Source organism: Ammospiza nelsoni, chromosome 10 (assembly GCF_027579445.1).
Source record: "Ammospiza nelsoni isolate bAmmNel1 chromosome 10, bAmmNel1.pri, whole genome shotgun sequence".
NCBI lineage: Eukaryota > Metazoa > Chordata > Aves > Passeriformes > Passerellidae > Ammospiza > Ammospiza nelsoni.
The window spans coordinates 3,738,913-3,760,128 of NC_080642.1; the positions used below are offsets into that span (position 1 = coordinate 3,738,913).

The 21,216-nt window shown below is 42.8% G+C and overlaps 1 protein-coding gene across 7 annotated transcripts in view; it reads right to left on the reverse strand.

The window, feature by feature from the left end:
• Positions 1-389: 389 nt before the first annotated feature.
• The window catches only part of MECOM (MDS1 and EVI1 complex locus), a 325,715-nt gene continuing 304,888 nt past the window's right edge, over positions 390-21,216 (reverse strand). For all 7 annotated transcript variants that reach the window (XM_059479099.1, XM_059479093.1, XM_059479098.1 and 4 more), the window contains 7 exons: positions 12,233-12,399; positions 9,809-9,886; positions 7,907-8,076; positions 6,705-6,849; positions 3,769-4,005; positions 3,024-3,210; positions 390-2,099 (listed from right to left, as the gene is read on the reverse strand). In XM_059479099.1, the coding sequence (XP_059335082.1) occupies positions 1,965-2,099; positions 3,024-3,210; positions 3,769-4,005; positions 6,705-6,849; positions 7,907-8,076; positions 9,809-9,886; positions 12,233-12,399 (1,119 nt within the window). In that variant the 3' untranslated portion in view covers positions 390-1,964. The remainder of the gene's footprint in view (positions 2,100-3,023; positions 3,211-3,768; positions 4,006-6,704; positions 6,850-7,906; positions 8,077-9,808; positions 9,887-12,232; positions 12,400-21,216) is intronic.

Below are 21,216 nucleotides of genomic sequence, written 5' to 3' on the forward strand. Positions count from 1 at the left end.
TTGATCACTCTGGTGAGTGAATATTTCACTATGCACCAGCCAAGCCACTTCTTCCCAACAAGCAGCAGGCAGGCAAAACTCAAACACAGGGGTCCACAAGTGCTTTTGAAGGTGACACTGCACCGACCTCTTCTGTGAAACGACCTAAATATCCCTCATTTCCAAGGTAGTGTTTTGAAACTTAAAGGACTTCCTAAACCCCTCTAACAGTCAGTCTATTGAGAGGCTCTGGCTCGGGTCCCACATTTCATGGCCAAGTCCAAGACACCTCCCAGCGCCCCATCCTCTGGTTGCCCTCATGACCCCACAGATCCATTTTGGCTGCAGGGGAAATGCTCCTTTTGTTTTTGCCCCCAACTCAGACAAAACCAAGACAAAAAGGAAATGGATCCCTTCAGTTTTGTAGTCCTTTATTATTTTTTTTTAAGTTGATCCTCCCATAGTAATGTACTGAAATGCGTAACAGTTACATTGTACAAAGCATTTAAAGAAAGTACCTCAACTTGCCGATTATTTCAAAATGAGATTATAAACAAAAGGAAAAATAAATCTGGTCCCTCACTAAAGGCCAAAAAAACCCCCAAAAAATAACTGAATACCTTCCGTTATTTATTTATTTTTTTAAAACATAAATTTGGAACACTTCATCTTACAAATAGGATTAACATGAACATAACATCACACAAGCTCGCAGACAACCAGCATAAAATATTGGGTACAGTTTTTTTAATCAGAAGAATCATGCTTTCATGAAGAAATTATAACTGTTTATACAATCGAATCAATTTACTGCATTACAAAAAAAAAAACAGAACAAAACTAAGACGCATCTATTAGTTATTTAGTTCATTAAAAGGCAAAAAAAAATAAAAGAGGAATGTAAGAAAATTTCAAACACTGTTTTGCACTCCCATATACACAGATCAGTTCACCTCACTCTTTTTGGAAGTACTTGGGTGCCTTACGTCGTAACGCAGTGGGGGACTGGAGCAGTGCTGTTTGTTACAGGAACAGTGCTATTGTAATCAACAAACAATCGTTTGCCAACAAATAAATACACGGTACACACAACACAAAGGAGAAATTAAGAGGGTAGGGGGAAAGGAAACAATACAACAAAATAGTGACATGATTGTCAAAAATTAAAAAATCTCCTTACAATGATTCGAACTAGTGGTGCTGTCGATGAACGCGGTGCTTTCACGGAATTATCTGGATGATTTAGCTTCTTGGAGTAGTGAACATTCATAGTTTACAATATACACAAGCCTCTTATGTATTGTTTCTCAGAGTTCTTTCTTTTTCTGCCATTTTTTTTCTCCTCGTTTTTCCTCTTTTTTTAAACAATGCGGTTGAGAAGGTAAAAGAATTACGGAGAGAACAAAATATTCCTTGTTACTTCTTTCTACATTTACGATGGATAGTGTGCATTTGATAGAACTATTTTCTTTCCTTGAAGGGCTAAAATGCATAAAGCTTTAATGAAGAGATTTGTACATAAAAGCAACTGTTCCCAATCCTGTGTCAAACTATCTTATACAAAAAGAAAATCAATTCAGTTCCTACTTTAAAGGAGTGCCCATGTGTGTATCAATGCAGTCTTAACCCTCCTGCCCCTGCCCCTCAAAGCCGGGTGAACTGGAAGACACTTTTTCCCGGCCCCATTTACGTAATCCACTGAAACAATTTTTAAATTTTTATTTTTTTTTAAAGTCGCATTGATCCTCCAGAAGTCAGCAGCTGCCTTTGCTGTGCAAAACAAAATATTGAGAATAAATAGTTTCTTTCTTTCTTTTTTTTTTTTTTTTTCTTTAAAATTATTCCGTTTAAGGTCACCAGACTTTAAATGAGTGACCCTGCAGATTTATAAGGCATTCTGCTCAGCAGTCTTTTAAACAGTCATATATGAAAGAGCCATGCTACTGGTTTGGACTTGGTCCCATCCTCGGAACGACTCCACACTGTCATACGTGGCTGATGGACTGGATGGCGCTGGATTCCGCGGCGGCTCTCGCCATACTGTGCCACATGTTGGGAGAACTGTGGGGTGCAGAATGGAGGGAGTCCTTCTCGGAGAGAGAGAGCATCATGGCATAGGCCTGCATGGGGACAGAAGAGGGACAAGGAGGTCACATTCCTGAGCTTGGACCCGCGCCACCCGTGCGCGGCCAGGGCGGCAGGCAGGATACAGCCATGGGGCTCAGCTTATTTAAAAAAAAAAACAACTAAATGCTTTAGGTAAAAACCACTGTCAACCCCTTCACTGACACTTTTGACTCACTAATAGTAATAATAATTTCTGCTTTCATCTGGTTTCACAAAGCTCAGAGGAACCTTTAATAGTTGACAAGGTCCCAAAGTCTCCTTTGCCTTCAGATTCTTGGCACTGGAGTCTCTTTTCAAGAGGCTGAGGAATCACATTATCCCTTGTCTCGTCCTGTATTTCACCAAATGTAACAGTCTCCTTCGCTGACCTTTCCTACATGCATATTCTGCAGTTTTTAAAGCAGGGATCTTTCAAAGGGGCTAAAAAACCCCATTTTAATTAGTTAATGTTTAGAAAACGGCAAAAAATAGCACGAGGATGCCATTTCAGTTATTGCTGTTTGTAAAACATGCTGAGGAGCTAAAGGTGGTACCATCCATCAAAAACTAAAAAAATACCAAAAAGCCAAGCCAGCCAGAAGATCAAGTCACATCCCTGTGAGGCTGCAGCTAAAATCTGCAGCATCAGTGTCAGCAGAGTGGGACTAGTTCTTATTGTGGCATTTCTGGGGGCAGCAGAAAGAATAAAAATAGTAAAAAAAATAAGAAAAAAAAATGGAAATCCTCTGTTCTCAGGGACCAGAGCACCCTGCCATGTCTCTGAGGTGCAGTGGGATGTTGGCTGAGCCTGAGGTTTGTGGACATGAAGCTGTCAGCTCTGTCTGACAAAGCTGGAACAACCCTGCCTGCCACACACTAACAGCTTAATCCTGTGGGTATTTGGTGACAGAAATATTTTAACTGAGTTAAGCTTTTACCTGGGATTTGGATTTCCTGTACAACGGTTGCTTGAGGTCCTCTGGCAGCTGGGAAGCATTGAAAGCTGCCAATTCAGCTTCACTGTATTGATTTTCTTCCATTTTCCTCATTTTGAGGCTATCTGTGAAGTGCCTTATGTGGTCCAAAGCTGAAAGTCCAGTCTTATTATACTCCTCTTCTTTATACCTACAAAAACACCACGGAGGTTTTAAATGTCAATTAAATGATCCTCTCTGCGTGCCCTCATCTTAGATTTACACATCTGAGAAATTTCCCCCTTTTTCATATTCATAAACCACTTTGCCTCATGGAATGGCGATTCTGAAGTAAAAGGAATTCCCTTTTCTGCTCCAAAGAAAGGGCAGTTGAGTGGGGGAGGCAGAGTTTGTCTCTCTCATGGTGTCTCCACAGCCTTTCACAAGGCCATTATGAGACATCCAGGACGGCTCGCAGAGCAGATAACGTCTCTCCCATGGAACTGTCTCACCCTGCTTCCTGTCTCACCCAGAACCTCACAATAGCTGCCCAAGCACAGTCAGTTTTCCTAACAAGGGCTCCAGACTGCACGAGGAGGCTGAGAGCAGGGCTGGTGTTGACCCAAACACGGACGCACGTTGCTACTGTGAGTGGGAAGCGGCCGCTCCGCAGCGGTTCCCACGGCAGCCGGTTTGGTGCTGGCACTCCTGTGTGGTTTATTGTTCCCATCCCGCCTATCGGGCACACCAATACTCGGAAGGAACCAACCTGCCAGGGGAAGCTTTGCAGTTCATGTCCAAAGCACTCGTTTCCTCATAATCCTCCTCGGGAGTGCCCTCATGCATGTCGCTCGTCGTGGGCTCTTTGACTGCCTTCCCTGCCACTTCGCTCTCCTCGTCCTCTTCATCCATCATTACTTCATCCTCCGCCTCCTCGTCGTCCAGCAGATCCGAGTTCTGGCTGGCTACCATGGCTTTTTCATCCTTAAAGTGGCTGCCATTCATTCTGAAAGGAGCAAAACAAATGCAAGCTATAAACACAGATCAGATATGAAAGCTCCTCATGGGCAGACTCATGGAGGCAGATCTGAAAAACATCTCTCCCAGCAGAATAAAGTGATTTCTGTATTTTATATCTTGCTTAGCTTCAGACATTCAGGCAGCATTGGAGAAAATTCCACTCAGAAATCAGTGGGACGTTACAGCACCATCAGCATGGGATTTTCCTGTTATCCTGCTAAAACTACTGTTCTAACAAGAGGCGAGTTCAGATAACCATTCCAAATTTTCCCATGCATTATTTCATCTCAAGTTTCCAATCATATATTTAGTCTGGGCAAAACAGCTCACTGCCTTTGAACAGAAGCTGTAGGGGCCAAGAAACTTTGAAAATTGGATCTGGCATTTTTAAAAAAAATGACATCCAATATTGCATTCAGAGTTTTAAAGTCAAAATTACATGCATAATTAATTTTGCCCACTACCACCCCTCTGGAAGCCATATTGCTTCACTGAATGTATGGATTTCATACATGGGAAGGTAAGGGACTTCAGCTGGAGACCTGAAGAGTGGTCTGCAATGTCACCTCCGTGCTGAATTAGGTTATTGACTCATTTGAAGGGTAAAAAGCAATGAAAAGAAAGGTCATAAGGCAATTTAAGTGCATTTATTCTTATTAAATGAGTAATTACAACAATACACACATGGAAAACCATTTGGTCTACAAACTGTTACAACGCTGCCCTTTGCTCTCAGACAATGACTTCTCTTAACTACTTCCTACGGGATTTTTATCAAGGACATAATACCCATGCTGAAGTAGGGGTTGTTTGGTAATGGTCTCAACCCTGTAGGATTCAGACTGCATTGTGTCCATCACATCAAATGAGAACTAAAGAAATTCAACACGGCCCCAACCAGAGGCATAGGGATGTGAACAAGCTGCACCCAGTGGAGCCCCCCCAAAATTCGTGCTACCACCGTATCTGCCCCCACCACGTCATGCAGCACAGAGGCCTTGATTCATCTATTGTTCTCATTGTGCAAAAGGTCCTTAACTCTTCCAGGAATACAGTTACAAAAATGGAAACCTTATTGTCCGCACGCAGTTTGCCTCAGACTCTGCGTGCTTCAAACTGTGCGGGACAATATGGGATAGACCCAACGTTGGAGCAAGATAAGATGAGCCCTCACAGCCTTGCTGGTGTTTAACATTTGACTTTCTGAGGAGCAAAGCTGGTCTCTGCCACAATAACAGCACCATTTTCCTGAACATATTAGAGTTTCATCTATTTTCCGAGCAAATTCCAGCTGACTGCCATGAGTTTAGTATTGCATTGAAAAAAGCTCTTGGGAACAGTCTGTCTTTAGAAGAGTATCAAAAAAATCTGAGGTTGTGCAGAACAGGGAGAGCTGAAGCAGCCGCCTCCCTCTAAGATCATCAGAGAAATATCTCTTTATCATCTTTTATTTAAATAGGCAGAAATAAGAAATTGTTGAGCTCAGTCTGGGCTGCCAACTTGCTTGTTATGCTCAATTGAGGCCGCTAAAAATGAAAGGGAGATGGACTACAACCAAAGTAACAAAAGCCATGTGATTAAGAAAACAGATTCTCTAATTTTGCTTTCAAATGCAGCAATTTGCCAGGGATAAAATATCCGTCAAGAGCAGTCTGAAGTGCCAAATTTAGAAAGGAAACACTGCACAACCCAGCAACCTTTCCACTTTGCTGACTTCCTGTTGGAGGACATGTTGAGACCAGATGTGCAAGGAAAAAAAAATCCCAAGCCCTCATTGCCAATCAAGATGGAATGAAATTTGAATATGCATGTAATCACTTAATCCAATACTATAGTGGAAATTGTGTCGTGTCTACCCTTTTTATCCCTTCACAAGGGCATCAAGAAATTGAGGAGACAGCAAAGTTTGCCACCAACAGCAAGAATTTTTTGATGTTGATAACACAATGCCAATTCAAAAGGGAAAATAATGCATAATGCAACACCAATCCCAAAGAAATATGTGGGGGCTCCGTCCCACAGCCTTTTCTGCTTAGCTGTACTTTTATTAACTGAAAATATTTAGAAGTGGTCTCTCTTCTGTTAGTTCAGAAAAATTCAAACACCCATATACTTAATAAATCTTAGTAGAAAAAGCTCTTTCACATGCTGGAGCTCTGTGGACTCCCAGCGCCCACCCGCAGCCTCGCGGGCTTTTGGCTACTCAGCATCTTTCTTGGGATTGAGTTACTTACGGGAAAGGACTTCCAGCTACAATCTTTCACTTGATCCAAGAATTTAGCCCGGTCTATTTTATTAATTACACATTTAAATTGCACTTAAATCCTAAGGCTCCATGCATCTAGCCACAGGATGTAGAATTCACCTGTTCTGCCATGAATGTAGAGGGAATTTTTCAGCAGGCTTAAATCAACGGCGGGAGCCTGAAACTGAGAGCTCCAGATACAAGGAGAAATGTGTTCACAGATGGAATCTCTTGTCCAGCATCTGCCACTTGGAACATCTTCATACCCAGTGGGGAGAGAATCAATACATTTTTTTTCCTGGGACACCAAGGTGGCCACTGAATCAACCAGATTCTGAAATAACTCTGGCTCCAGACACCATCAAAAGAGAACAATCAGGTCTGCAGACCTGGAAAAGGAGGGGTGGGCACCTCCTGAAGGCAGATCAGACACAACTCACCTCTCCTCTGAGTTTCGGGGGGATTGATTGTTGTGGTTGCTGTTTCCAATAAAATTCCTAATTTCTGTGAAGTAAGAGTCCTCCTTGTCATCTAGGATTGCCCCTGTGCTTTCCAGTTCTGAGTGAGGTGAAGATGTTGCAGTACCTTAAAGCAAAACATATGATTTTTTTTCTGCTTCTTTACATTTTCTATATTTAACAATTTAAATCAAAATTAAATTGAAACTCTGGTTGATACGTGTGAGAGCCAAAAGCTGGTCAGTGTGAACTATCAGCTTTTGGCCATAAAATCAGTAATTAATGGGCAAAGGTGATTTCCAACCAAAATGACTTGGTTGCATTCTGGGTACCATTTCCATGATTTATCATCACTTTTGCCATGTCTGTATTTCAACATCTCCCTGCTGCTGCTTGTGATTCCAAGACTGTCCATTGATAACTGTCCTTCTTAGACCAACGGTCCAGCTGAGCAAATGGAACTTAATTTTTATCTATCAATTATGCAGATTTGTTCAAAATATGGAGCAGCCATTGACATATTCACTGAGAGCCCAGTGTCAGATGCCCTTCTCTGAGCACTGGGGAAGGGACAGGTCTGCATTGACTGCATGCCCCTGGTTGCCTTCACTGAGGCAAAATGCAGACTGGAAGGACTGCAGAGAGGGTTTTCATTAAACCCTGCAGACACCCAAACCAGCCCAATGTCACCCTTCCTGCCACTGCCTGTGCTGCTGCTGCACAGTGACCAATTTGCTTTGGGGCTTGAGAGGCACCATTAGCTCCACAATAGCCAGTGCTTTTCCGCTCCTGAAGGTGGGAATATTTCAGAAGGTGCCAGGAAAATCTTTCAGAGTGCCCCCTGAGACTCTAAATCTAGGACTCCTATTGAGAGGCAAGCGATTGCAGAGATGGGATTAAACCAATTTTCCCAGTCTGTTCTCTAGACGCTATGGGTCGGGCTTAATTAAAACCAAAAGAAAAGACATCATCCAGTGGTCTTAAGTTATACAAGGAGAGAGTTTATGCTGGGATTTTCAAAGCACTTTAAACGTCAGCAGAGCTTAGGCACTTACATATTTTGCTACCCCCCCACCCGTTGGAGCAGCGTGTGCCTGTGGCAGCGCTGACAGGGAAGGGGCAATCCCTGCACATGGGACAGGGAGCAGGGAGGGAAAAGACAGGAGGGAAAAGACAGAACATACCAGACATGTTCCCGTTCTCGTGCTTTTTCAGATGTCTGTCAAGGTTGGTTTGTTGACCAAAACACCTGTCACACAAGTGACACTTGAATGGCTTCTCTTTATTGTGGATGTTACGCACATGTCTCTGCAGGTTAGAGGATATGCTGAAGGATCTGTCACAGTATTTGCATCTGAAAAAAACCAACAAAACAAGCGGGCAGGAAAGAGTTTGTTAGCAGCTGGAAATGTAAGATTTGTCCTAAGATACATGAAGAGCCTTCTGGGCTCAGGCTCAGCACCCAACCACAGTTCCTTGTTCCCTACTGAGGCTCAATCCTCCCTGACATAAAGACAAATTTTGGCTAACTAGAGAGCCGTGCTCTTGGAATGGAGACACAACTTCTATGGTGGGGTTTTCAGCTTTAATTCATATTAGACTTTATATTTTAAGTACTGCCTCTAGCAATGAGCATAATATTTCTGAGCTAATGGCATCAAATTAGCTATGGTAATTGAGTCTCATGTTTTTAAAACTGTTGCACGCAAAGTTGGGAAGTTTGAAAACAGTAGAGCAATAACTCTATTGTTTCATGTGCTGCCAATACAATACAATTAAACACTTTTGGAAAAAACATGAAACAGATCTCTTCTAATGCTCAAATAAGGTAAAAAGGGCTATTTCTTTTCCTATTCTAAATTATACTGTGTGATTAAATCTTTTCTTGAGGAATTAGCTTGCTTGATTGCTAATCCCAGAGGAAATTCAGTTATCTTGCAAAAACCAGCAATAAACAATCCCAACCTTTAATACTGTGCCAATGTGAGTAGTTTAGTCTATCACTCTGGTACCAGAGGCATCAATTTTCATACTCTGCAGCGATTTGGAGTCCCTAAAGCCTTTACTGTATTGCTCTTTAAGCCATTACTAAGTCATACTATAACTATTCCAAATTCTCTGGCTGGCAACCAGCCAAGAGTCTTCACCACTTTAGTTTTTCAATCTTTTACTTCTCCCATGCCTCTCTTACACTTGTCAAGGATGTAAAATTTTTTTTAGTGCTGAAATCACCCATTATGCTACTAATTGCTTGTGGCTTTTATGCAGTGGACGGGTATAACATGCATCAAGACCTCCCTTCAATAAAATTAGATGTGAATCTCATTTCCCAAAGAGACTAGATGCAAAAAACATTGTTTCCTCACAAACAATGAGCTTACTCTGCTCTTTACAGCTCATAAAAAGCAGAAATCTGTACATTTGTTTTACTGGAACATGAACTGGCCTCTTGCCAGTTTAAATTAGCCTTTCATTTTCAATAAGGTGAAGCTTTATACACATTTCTGCATGTGACCGTCCTGGATTCAGTATCACACACATGTTCTTATCAACAGGAGAGTACACCCACATGGGTTTTGGTTAAGCAGACCTCAGAAAGGATCCAGATTAGGCAGGAAACAAATAAATACAGTAATGCCTTTGCAACCAGGACCTTTCCGAAATCAGATGACTGACAAATCACCCAAATTTAGGCTGCAAATAACACCACAGAACTCCAGTAAAAAACATTTTTGTAAGGGAAAATAGGTCCATGAGCCCTACTGAACATCACTTCAATCACACTGGTTCAGCAGTGCCAGCCACCCTGCCAGCAAAGGCAGGACTTGGGGGCTGTGTTGGGAAGCTGCCCCAACCAAAAGGACTTTATTAAGACCAAAACTCTCCCCTCTTCTTCAGCTCCAACGCCGACGATCAGCACAAAACTCTGACACCAAAATGCAATGGTGGGTCCAAAGCTAAGGAGGAAGGGCCGGAACTGGTCCAGCAAGGTTGTTGGATTCCCTGGCTTTATTCAGAGAAAATGTCTGCATTGGAAGGGACCCCAAAGCTTGGCCACGGCACAGACAGGGGTGAGGGTGTGGTACCTGTAGGGCTGCTCTCCAGTGTGCGTCCGCAGGTGACGCGTCAGGTTTGCAGATCTCGGGAAAATCTTGCCACAGTATCTGTGATAAGAAAATGTTTGATAAGACAACACATCCTTCAGTGGCTTCATCCCAGTTTGAGCTGCACTGGATGCACAGCCCGAATGGAATCATCACAGCACGGTCCCATTGCTTTGGTGCAACAACATCTCAATAAAAGCACTCTGCAAATGTAAGGGATCCACACACACACAAGAGTGGGCTGGAACTGCTGGCACCAACCAGATTTGCTTGTGCAGAAGCAAGAGTTACATGAAAAACCTGTTTTAAAGATCACCCCGAGGTTCTAAGCCCACTGGGTGGTTATCAGCCTCATTCAGATTTGGAATCAAGAGAATCTGTTATTAAAGCCTTGGATTTCTGCCTCTGTGTAAGCAAATTTCAAACCTTTCAACCAATTCTACGTGTCAGCAAACGTGACACCGCTCTGTGCATTGAATAGGATCAGAGCAGACAAGACTCAAAGACCTAATCCATCAAGGTATGTTTCTATAACAACATGTCTTGAAAGAAGGTGACATGTTTTCAAAAAGATCAGATAAACCGATATGCCAGTGTCAAACGCCTGCACATTCTGGAGATGATATAGAGACCTAAGCAGTGCAATTTAAAAACCATTCTCCAAACTCGATAATATGTCACAGGAAAAATAATGGCAAAAAAAAAAAATTATCATGAGCTCTCCCCTTCATTCAAGTTGCATGTTAATATTCAGTTTATAATCGGCCCATTCTGTTGAGGACATTTTTGCATGGGGACAGAGCACACACAGCACTATCTTAAGTGAATGAGCGTGGTGGCAGCTCCATGCAATGACTTTGAAGATTGCATCCCTTCACTTTTAACATCCCATTTATTTTTTCACAACGTGATGCATAAGCCTTCAAAATACCCACACAGCTAATTCCACTCTCCTGGACAAAGCTCCCATTCATTTTGGGTGCACATTCAATGACTATCTTCATTGTGGGTTTTTTTTTTAAGTCTGTACACACAAGTCCTAATAAGTCATGTATTTTATCACCGATCCCTTTGGATATTAAAACCAGAAGCCAGAGAGAAAACACGTCTGTAGTTTACGATCAAAAAAATCAATTATGAAAGCATGCTTTTATATATGAAAGTGATGAGAAAATTTGGAAAAAAAAGAATTGTTTATTTAACGGTTTCCACCTCATTTATCAAACCACTGTGATACAGGGTGATGCCTTAGGATTTAGCTTTTATATTTTTCAAATCTGGTACTGCTTTCGTGTATAACTCTAAAACTCCATATACAGTGTTAGTTACTAGTTGTCTTCTACTGACAAAACAGCTCCTCTCTGGGCCTGAAACTCAAGAAGACATGTAAACAACAGTGAATTGGGAGGGGCAAAGTTGGAGTAAATTACTTCATGACCTGAAACTGTAATTGGAGGATTAACCTCTGATATGTAAATGGGCCAAACTTATAATTGTCTGAAAAACTCGTGACTGGTGTCCATTTTGGGTGTAGCCTCTGGGAGTCTTCTGACAGCCCAAGGTGTACCTATTGAAGGCCTTTAACAAATACCTGCTTTTATTCTCTTAATCTTATCCAGCCTCTCTTCTAGGCAGCCACTCCAATGCATCAAGGGAGAGCTCTTTGTTTCATAACACCAATAATTTAATAAATAGAATCATGGATTCACAGAATCACTGGGTTAGAAGAGACCTTCAAAACTGAGTCCAACCCATGCCCAACACCTCAACTAAACCATGGCACCCAGTGCCACACCCAGTCTATTTTAAATACATCCAGGGATGGTGATTCCACCACCTCCCTGGACAGACCATTCCAGTACTTTATCACTCTTTCAGTAAAACGCTTTTTCCTAATATTCAACCTATATTTCCATTGGCACAGCTTGAGGCTGTGTCCTCTCATTGTGTGTGAAGAGTCTTCCTTGTTATCTTGGATTGCCCCTGTGCTTTCCAGTTCTTGGAGAAAAAGAACAAACCCACCTGGCTACAGCCACCTTTCAGGAGTTATAGAGAGTGATGGGGGCACCCCTGAGTCTCCTTTTCTCCAGGCTGAGCAGTCCCAGCTCCCTCGGGGGTTCCTCACAGGGTTTGTGTTCCATACCCCTCACCATCCTCATTGCCCCCTCTGGATGCCCTCAAGCATCTCAAAGTCCTTCCCAAACTGAGGGGCCAGAACTGGACACAGCGCTCAGGGTGTGCCCTCACCAGTGCCCAGTACCGGGACAGAACAACCACCCTGCTCCTGCTGGCCACGCCATTCCTGATCCAGGCCAGGAACCCCAAAGGGAAACGCTCTCCACGCTGGGCACGGCGAGTCCAGAGAGCCTCTCTGCTGGATTTCAGAGCAGGGGGTTGCAGGGGTACCTGCAGGTGTAGCGCTCCTTGCCCTTGCGCAGCAGCGTCTCGGGCAGCGCGCTGGGCGGCGCGCGGAAGTTGAACATGGACGGCACCGACTGGATCAGCTCGCTGGCCTCGGGCTTCAGGGCGCTGAAGCTCTCCAGCTTCTCGGCCATGTTCTCTATGGCTGACACCTGCAGCAGGAGAGAGCACAGAGCCCACCACCGTAAGTAATCTCCTTGGATTTCTACCCCCAACTGGCAACCCAAATGCAAAGAACATCAACTGACAAGTGAAAGAAGAAAAAAAGGAAAAAATTCAGTGTAGATTTGCAGTCTTGAAAATTATGGGTCATGAAAGTAACAATCAGCCAGTGTACATGTCTTATTTTTAAGCCCCAGCTCCTACAAAATTCCAGGTTTTGCAGTCATGCTCTGTGGTTGTGTGCCTACCAGTCCATGCATCCCATTACAGAAATCATAGAATTTATTTTAACATATTTATTACCAAATGAACAGAAATAACAACTGAACTTCCAATTTAATTTTCTTAAGGACTTGCAGAGGACACATATTGCAGAGGAAACCTTATGAACACTCTAGCTCAACGAAGGGTGCAACAATCCAGATCCAAAGAGGCTCCATCAATGTCCCAGCCACATCCAACCACCCAGTCCAGTGTTGTAGCCCATCATAGCCAAAAACAATTAAACAAACACAGAAGAAATGAAGCTTTGGTGGGTTTGGTGCTCTGTATTCACATTCCCTGTTAGATGCCTAAGCTATTTTTCCACCTCTTAATATTCTTGCTCTACCTCTAGTTGCTTGTAACCCCCATGTGCTTTGGGATGGCTCCACTCTTGATTAGCTGTCTGTAATTTGCAGGCAGTGGGGATTAAATAATTTCTGGAGAACAGTTTCCTTTTAGTTGTCTGGAACTGACCATGAAAAACTCCTCCAAAACCTCAATTATTGACACTCGAAGAGTTCAAGAATGCTGCTGAGCCTACTGACAGGTGAGAATAACCATCCACCTCTCCATAACACCACAAACAAATGAAAAAAAAGAAAGCCAAGCTCTCACCTACAGAGCACAAAACCCACAGCATGAGCCCTGTGCAAGATCTTGCTTTTAACAAAGAAGGAAATTATATGAAAGACAAGATGTTGAACCCTTCTCAGCTGGAACACCTCCACAGACTGTTCTTCAAAATCCATAAAAGGCTCCTCTGATTGTTGGAAAACTGAAATTTTAATTGGAAGGACTGGGAATTTTTGCAGGTTTATTTAATTTTATTTTCATTGGCAGAATTACATGGTTGTCTCCTGGCATGACTATTTCCATGATGGTTAGCTCTGCCTTTGGGCTGGGTTGTTTTTTTCCCTTTAGCCTGTAGCCTGCCCTCTCATTTCATGCTCAGATTCCTAATGCTGAGTACAAATTGCAACGTACAGGGTACCACTGCCAATTTGCCAAATGTCTTTCATCAAACACAGTGGAAAAAAATAAAAAATCTCAGAGGGAAGTCAAGATACATTTACTTGTCAGGCAACAAATGTGAAAGCATTGCGAGGCAGTAAGGGCTGTAAGCTCTGGGGTTTGATTCATAATCACTCAGCTGCTAAAACATTCTCCACAGATGCAAGTGGACAGCACATTTGTCAATATGAAGGATTTTGACATGTACTGATCACAGGCATGAGATATGTAATGATGATGCTGCTGGGAGAGGAGGTAATTCTATCTCGGCACCGAGATGTCATTATCAACCCATACACCTCAACATTACCATATATTTCTTTTTATACAACTTCATATTCTCCTTTAGTTGGAATTGATTCTTAAAGCTTTTAAAATAATCCTTCCACTGCCTTTAATTCCTTCTAATTGCTCCCCACAAAAATTCACTCATCTATTTTACAACTGCTGAAAATAAATGGTTTGAATGAAAAATGCCCTTTGGCCTTCGGGCTGATTAGCAATGACAAGACAGTGCATGGGTTATGATATCGCATATTTATGGTGAAGAATAATAAGGGTACTGAGAAGTATAATAAATGTTTTATTTATGTATATTTAATATTCAAGTCCATTTCATTATCTAGTGGGTTTAAATCATTTTTGGATCACAATTTCTCATGCACATAGTGCCCGCCAGTAATATATTAAAGCAACTATTCTCCCCTTTACATTTAAAATGGCTTAGTCATGCTGATTTTTGTTTTAGTTCTTATTTCCAGGATTTTGCAGAGTAGAAACAGAGACAGACTCTTGTTTCATGCACAGCAACACAGACCAGCTCTACCTCCAATGCTGCCTCCAGGATTACATCAGTCCCAAAATAGGTATGAAATCAGCACCTAATCTTCAATCCCTCATCCAGAGGAAACACGAGCACTTCCAATTATTTTAAAGTATTACTCGCTTTCTAAAAATATGTTTCTCACCATAGGAATGATTATTGTGCTTGCTGTTTTGCTGTTTAGTTTTTTGGGTTTTTTTGTTTAAAGCCTGACTTATGTGGTGACCTGGTATGATTTATGTTTTTCAAGAACTGCAGCAGCACCAATGGGAAGTGTTTGGCCCCAGAGCTTTGCTGATCCAAGGCATTGTCACTCCACTGCTATCAGGATAATTATAGCTGGTACTGTCTGCTGCAGTTAGGGCTCCCAAGAACCAAAGTTGGGGCATTTTCTAAAGAAGTCCTGCAGCGTGTTGGTGCTCAGAGCCTTCAAGATGCAAATCCCTACTGTGAGATGGGTCCCTGGGCTGTGGGGGCATTTTACAGCCCATGAAATCCTGCAGCCCTGATCCCCAAAATGCTGTCCATCACCTTCAGTGCAGGCAGACAGCCCCTGCTCACAGTCTACTTGCAAAACACCAGCTGAGCAGTGAGAAATCCAGGGGGGTTGCATTGAGGACTCATTCAGACACCAAAACCAAGCAGGAATTCTAAACCTGGAGGAAAACCAAGCAGGAATTCTAAACCTGCCACGTGAGCTTTTGGAAGGTGGCACTTGGTGCCAAGCAGGGGCTCCAGGGGACATGCAGGAGGGTGGGCAAGGGACAGATCCCCCCACTGCCCCACACCAGCACAGGGAGGTGCAGGAGCATTAACTGGAGGCTGCATCCCTGTTACAACATTGAACAGCCATTGGCCGCTGCTCCCATTCACTTGGCTAAACCTTTTCAAACCCATTTCTATTTCTGCCAAGGAGAGTTCACCAATTTAATTAGGTGCATATGAAAAGACACTGGCTTTTGTTCCTGCTGAGCCTTTTGCCTGATATTTTTTGTGGGGTTTTTTTTTTGGTATTGTTATCCCTAATGAATAACCATTCCTCATTTAGGTTCTGCTCACCATTCATGGGCTCACGGAGCTGGGGCACAGCTCCTTCAGGCATTTTTTCCCAGCTGAAAAAAATCAAAATCTACTTAGCCTCTTTTTTGAATGGAAGCTGTTCCCTACCTGTGATCACCATTGTTGCACTTTTCTGTGTCTTTTCTAATCCTGCTATGGCCTTTTTGAGAGGAACATTAGCTGTATTCAAGACCTGAAGCCACTATAACATAATGATGTTTTCAACTCCTTTCTGCTAAGCACTCAGGTGATATTTTCATAAGACTACCAACTTCAAGATCTTTTTCCTGAATGACAGGAGTTCAAAGTCACACTTTCCCCATGGTATTAATGAGTATTTACTGACATTGACTTTCATGGTTGTTTTAATCCTGGTGACAGCTTTCTCTGAATCTTCTGCAGAATCTTCATAGTCAGTTCTGGATTTGGGTACTCGCAGTGAACAGTCACAAACTCTCTGCCTGCTCACCCTTCTTCCTATGGCATTTACAGACATATGCCACAGTGACACTCCAAGGTGGACCCACTGGTAATCTTCAATGATTGCAAAAATCACTATTTTATTCTTCCTCCTTTTCCCCCGCTCTTTTTTTAATGACTAAATGTTAACCCAGGAGATGACTTTCCTTCTTCCACAATGAACCTCCCTCTTCTAAAACACACCTGAAATAGTTGCTCTTGCTTACAAACACTCTTACTACTGATGGCAAAGCAAGACCTGCCTCCACTGGAGTGTGTTGGCCATAGGGATGCTACTCAATCCACCAGCTCCTGGAGAGAGGTGTTGGTGAGAGTGCCTGTCCTGGAGCATTGGGTGGGTGCTCATGGTCACCTCCCCTCTCCAGGGATGGTCCCTGGGACCACCAGGGAGGCAGGTGCGTGCCTAAAGACACCAGCTGTGCTCTCAGGGGGTTCTGCACCCCAACCTAACACCCAAGGGCTGTGCTGATCCCTGAATGGGGCACAGGGGGGGAAGCACTGCTTGACCCCAAGGATTGGATTAGTGGGTTTGCCATGCCCATGGAGAAAGCCCTCTGAGGAGGCAGGAGAGGGAGAAGATCCTGTTACATATTTTACATACAGCTATTGCCTCACGGACAGGTCACGTGCGCCCCTAATCTGCCATCAGTGAATGACAGTGTTTTATATAGAACAGTAACTTCTGATTTACACATATAAGAGTTGTTGATTCTATCTGTGTCCAGATGTCTGGAAAAGGAAGCAGCTTTCCCCCACCTCCCTGAGAGGCTATTAACCTCCGACTGACGCAAACTAATGTGCAGTCACAATTCCCCAGCTCCGACTCAAAAATGCAGACATTACCATAATCGGCTAAAACAAGTATTTATAAACATTTCAGCGGGCAAGATATCATCAGCAGGGGCCTTGAACATTTGTCTTAAAATTTATTAACCAACCCAAGAAAAAGTGGCATAAATAAAGTGAAGGTTTGCTATTGCTGCTTTTTCAGAATAACCTGATGATATGAAATAATCTCGCAGACAATGCCATGAATTACATGACCTCCTGTTTGACAAACGCGACTGCTTCATTGCTACTATCACAAAAACAACTGACTTTATGGCCAGACCTCATGGGAAAAAAAACTGTTCAAGTGTTTGCTTTCTATTTTTACTACTGTTATTTGGGGAACTCTTCAAAATCCAACTGCTAAAGCTCAGCATTTCTCCCTCCCCCAGCTGAAGTTATAATGTTGCCTCTAAAATCTGCAATTTGTGAATCGTGTTGTCTTGAGTGTATTTGGACAGCCAGCCCTGGAACTTGGCTGAGTTATATTCACGTTCAAGAGACCTATCACATGTGGCTGAACTTTATGAAGCAGTAGCAAGAAACTCCTTCTGAGCTGCAATATGCCTCCAGAATAACTGGATTTGTATGAATGCAGTTGGAGGGGATTAAGCACAGTTAACAAAATGGATCATGCCCTAAAACTAAGCCCAGTAAAACAAAACCCTTGTTAAGGCACTCACCAAATTCCTTTCCATTTATTTGTGAAATTTTTTAATTATTTACAATGGTTCTTCCTAGAGCAAATATTGTCTGCCTAAAATTACAGAACCTCCTTAGAGCAACCTTCTCCTGATGGGACCAAAATAGCATAAAGAGATCAAATTAATCCTGATCCATTCAAAACAGATGTTCATTGATTTGCACCATAGGGCTCCTGCCAACAATGAAAAACCAATCTCAAATAATCTTGAAATATGTGGCACATGCAAGTGGGAATTGAGATGGAAAGGCTTGTGTGACATAACCAAATCTCTCAAGATGGAGATTCATCCATGAATCAGCATCCTGCTCAGTCACTTCATGTTTTAAACACCTATTTCTGCTGGAGCTGCCCAAAGCGTGAGCCCAGCCAGGAGACACACACTCACAAAAGGAGCAGAATGATGGAAATTTGAGGGCTAAGCCAAAGTCAAGGGAATCAGACAGAAGAAACAGACTGCACTGAGTTTTTCCACTTCCCAAACCTGCTGAAGCAGAGCCACCTTCCTCAGAGCAGAGGATTAAGGGTGCCTGGGCCAAATCACAAATCCTACTACGGTCCCTTCTTGTCCTACAACAAATTTCCCAAGGAAAATATTTGGGAACAACCTCCTGTGCTCTCCAATTCTGGCATCTCACCCCACCTCCTGCTTGCTGAGCTCTTGCAGCACCTCTGGGTGCTCTCAGGAGCCCTTTGGTGCTGCTCAGCTCCTTTCAGAGCATCTCCCCAGCTACATAAGGCAGCTCTTCCCAGAAGCAAGTGGGATTAAACTCACACGAAGCACAGGTCCAGCCCTGCTCTAGGGATGCCCCAAGGAGGGCAGGGAGCAGAGGGCAGGGCTCAGAGCCCCTCCTGCAGCAGGGACACGCTGGAGCAGAGCGGCGCCGGAGGATCTCTGCAGAGCTCTGGCTGAGCCTGGAGAAACGAGTCCAGGGGCAGCGAGAGCCAGGAGCAGCAGTGAGTGAGTGAGTCAGGACCCCAGCCCATGATCCATTCTGCGAACTGCTGGCTCCAGCTCTCCCCTCCAGAGCCCAGAGGCTGGGAAAATCTGGGACAAGCATTTACGGGTTCAGCACTGCAGCTGAGCAGCCGGCACTGCGAGATCAGAACTCGGCCCTTTTGGAGATGCATCTGCAAAAGCAGTTGCTGTGGTTCTTTTTTTTGTTTTTTTAATTTTTTCCTTCTCATGAACTATTTAGAAGTATTAAAAACAAGGTTTTATAAAAATAGAAGAGAAAGCCCAAATTTATCCCATTGTGCATTTAAAGCACAAGTCCTGTTTGTGCAAGGAGGATGATGTAAGTGTACACACAGGATAAATTTGACCTAAACACAGCAAATAAATAAGTATTTTATTTCTGCTTTAAGCACTGCAATGAACAATTAGGCTCAAAATTTCAAAGCTATTAAAGTGACTATTAAAGTGACTAACTCCCACCTAAGTGAGAGAAAAACATAAAATCCTCTGAGACTTGGTATTTTAATGAATGGTTAAATATTTATTAACTATTGCTATCTAACAAGATTTCAGCCTGAAAATTTCACTGCAATCTCTGAAGGAAAATGACCTGGAACAATTTCAGTCACATATAAACAAAAGACTGCATTCTGCAACCCTCACTCAGGTAAAGCTCCCATTGCCTTCACCAAACAAAACCAGCAGGATCAGGTACATAAAAATAAAGCCAATTTTTCATAAGAGTATATTTATCTGCTCAGCTGTAAGACCCTGTAGGAACGAGTGGCATGCTCCATAAATGAGAGGTAAGTTATCTTTCATATTATATTTTTCTTATGCAATTTATTTCACAGTGATTATATTAAAAATATAAGCAATGAACTTACCCAAATTCTTTGATCAGGCAATTGGAACTGGGAGCAAAATTGAAACAAAAACAACACATTATTCCTGCATTGGAATCCTCATTGCAATCAATGTACTTATTAAGATTTTATTTAAAGATACTAATTAAAATGTTTTTATGAATGATTTATTGGACAGGAGTGTTCTCTTCCTAAAAATTAAAATCCTCGTAATGGCAAATTATTGTGGAATGCTATTAAATTATCTAATTTTCATAGCTTTTGGACACAGGGAGGAATTTTGCCCAGCCAGGGACAGGGTACAGACTTCAGGGTTTATGTCTGTAAGTTCTATTTCAGAAACCTATTTGAAAGATCCATCTGTTTGCTGTCATATTACCCAGTTAAGAAACAATAAATTCTTGGTCCCTGAGATGGCAATTTTCCGGAATAAATTCAACAACAAAACCACAAGCTCTTAGGACATGAACAATAAGTTTGTAAATATTTTAAATCCTGCCAGCAGAAAATGAAAACTCGTGGAGCACTCCCCACCTGTACTTTTACAGGGGTGAACAGGACTATAAAGGAAAAACAGCTTTTCTGGAAGCCGCTCCCCAGCCCTCCATAAACACCAAGCCAGACTCTGCCTCTGCTAACAGAAGGCTCCTTGCTGTTCTATTAAAAGTTTGCAAGAAAGCATTTTGACATTCACTTTTTTGACAGGACATGTGCTGGTGGTTTGGTTTTCTTTTACAATGCTCCTTAGTGCCTGTTACACTGCTGACCTCTGCATCGATCCAGCTCACACCAAGCCACAGACATCACCCCTCTCACTCAGGTAAGCGATAAAACCAAAGCCAGGCTTGGCCATGGGCTGTTTGTTCTGTTGCACAGCGAGAAATGTGGGTTCTGCAGAGCCAGCCCTCCCTCCTGCCCCACCTGGGCTGGCCCTGCCCCACCTGGGCTGGCTCTGCCATGGGGAGGTGGCACTGACACCTCCTCCTCACAGGGACAGCCCTGGTGACAGCACTGGGACCTTCCTCGGGCACCAACAAGAGATTCAACAACTCCCTGGGACAAAACACAGAGGGTGAAAGCCTGAACATCATTCCCATTAACAGGGAAATGCCCCATGTCTCCAATTCCCCCACACACCCTCGCCTGATGCCCAGCGCCCCAGGTAACTCAGCCACACAGAAGAATATCCAACTACATAAAAGAACGCATAAAAGAATATTCAACTACATGAAGGAATGCATAAAAGAATATCCAACTCCTTTCCAACTCCTATCCAACTCAATATCCAACCAAACTCCAAACAGTGAATTTTACCCCCTTTCCCACCCATTGACCACCCCACTCACCACTGGCATCAGTCCAACCTGCAGCAACACCTTCAGAACCCCCAAATCACTGAACCACTCTGAGTTACAGCTTCTGAACAGCTAGAGAGCACTAAGCAATATGATCTTGCTTTTTCTATCAATGAAGTATCTAAAATGCCCTCATTTAAATAATTTTCTCATAATTTACACCTGCTTAGCTGCTCTAACAGAATCATTGACTTGACGGGGAGGAACCAGTCTGTTTCACAGCAGGGACAAAAAGCAGATTGAGGTCCTTTATGTATTTGTGCATTAGCACTGTCTGCTACTAAAGGGGAATTTTCACTTGTGTTGCCATTTGGGCAGATTTACCTTATTTAAGGTAACTCAGCAGGAGGTGTTAAGCTGCTATTAAACCTGGCACATAAATTCTCAGTGACTTTAATACACCTTAAATTCTTATTTCATGCTTATAAATACTTACATAATGCCATAAATACTCATGGCA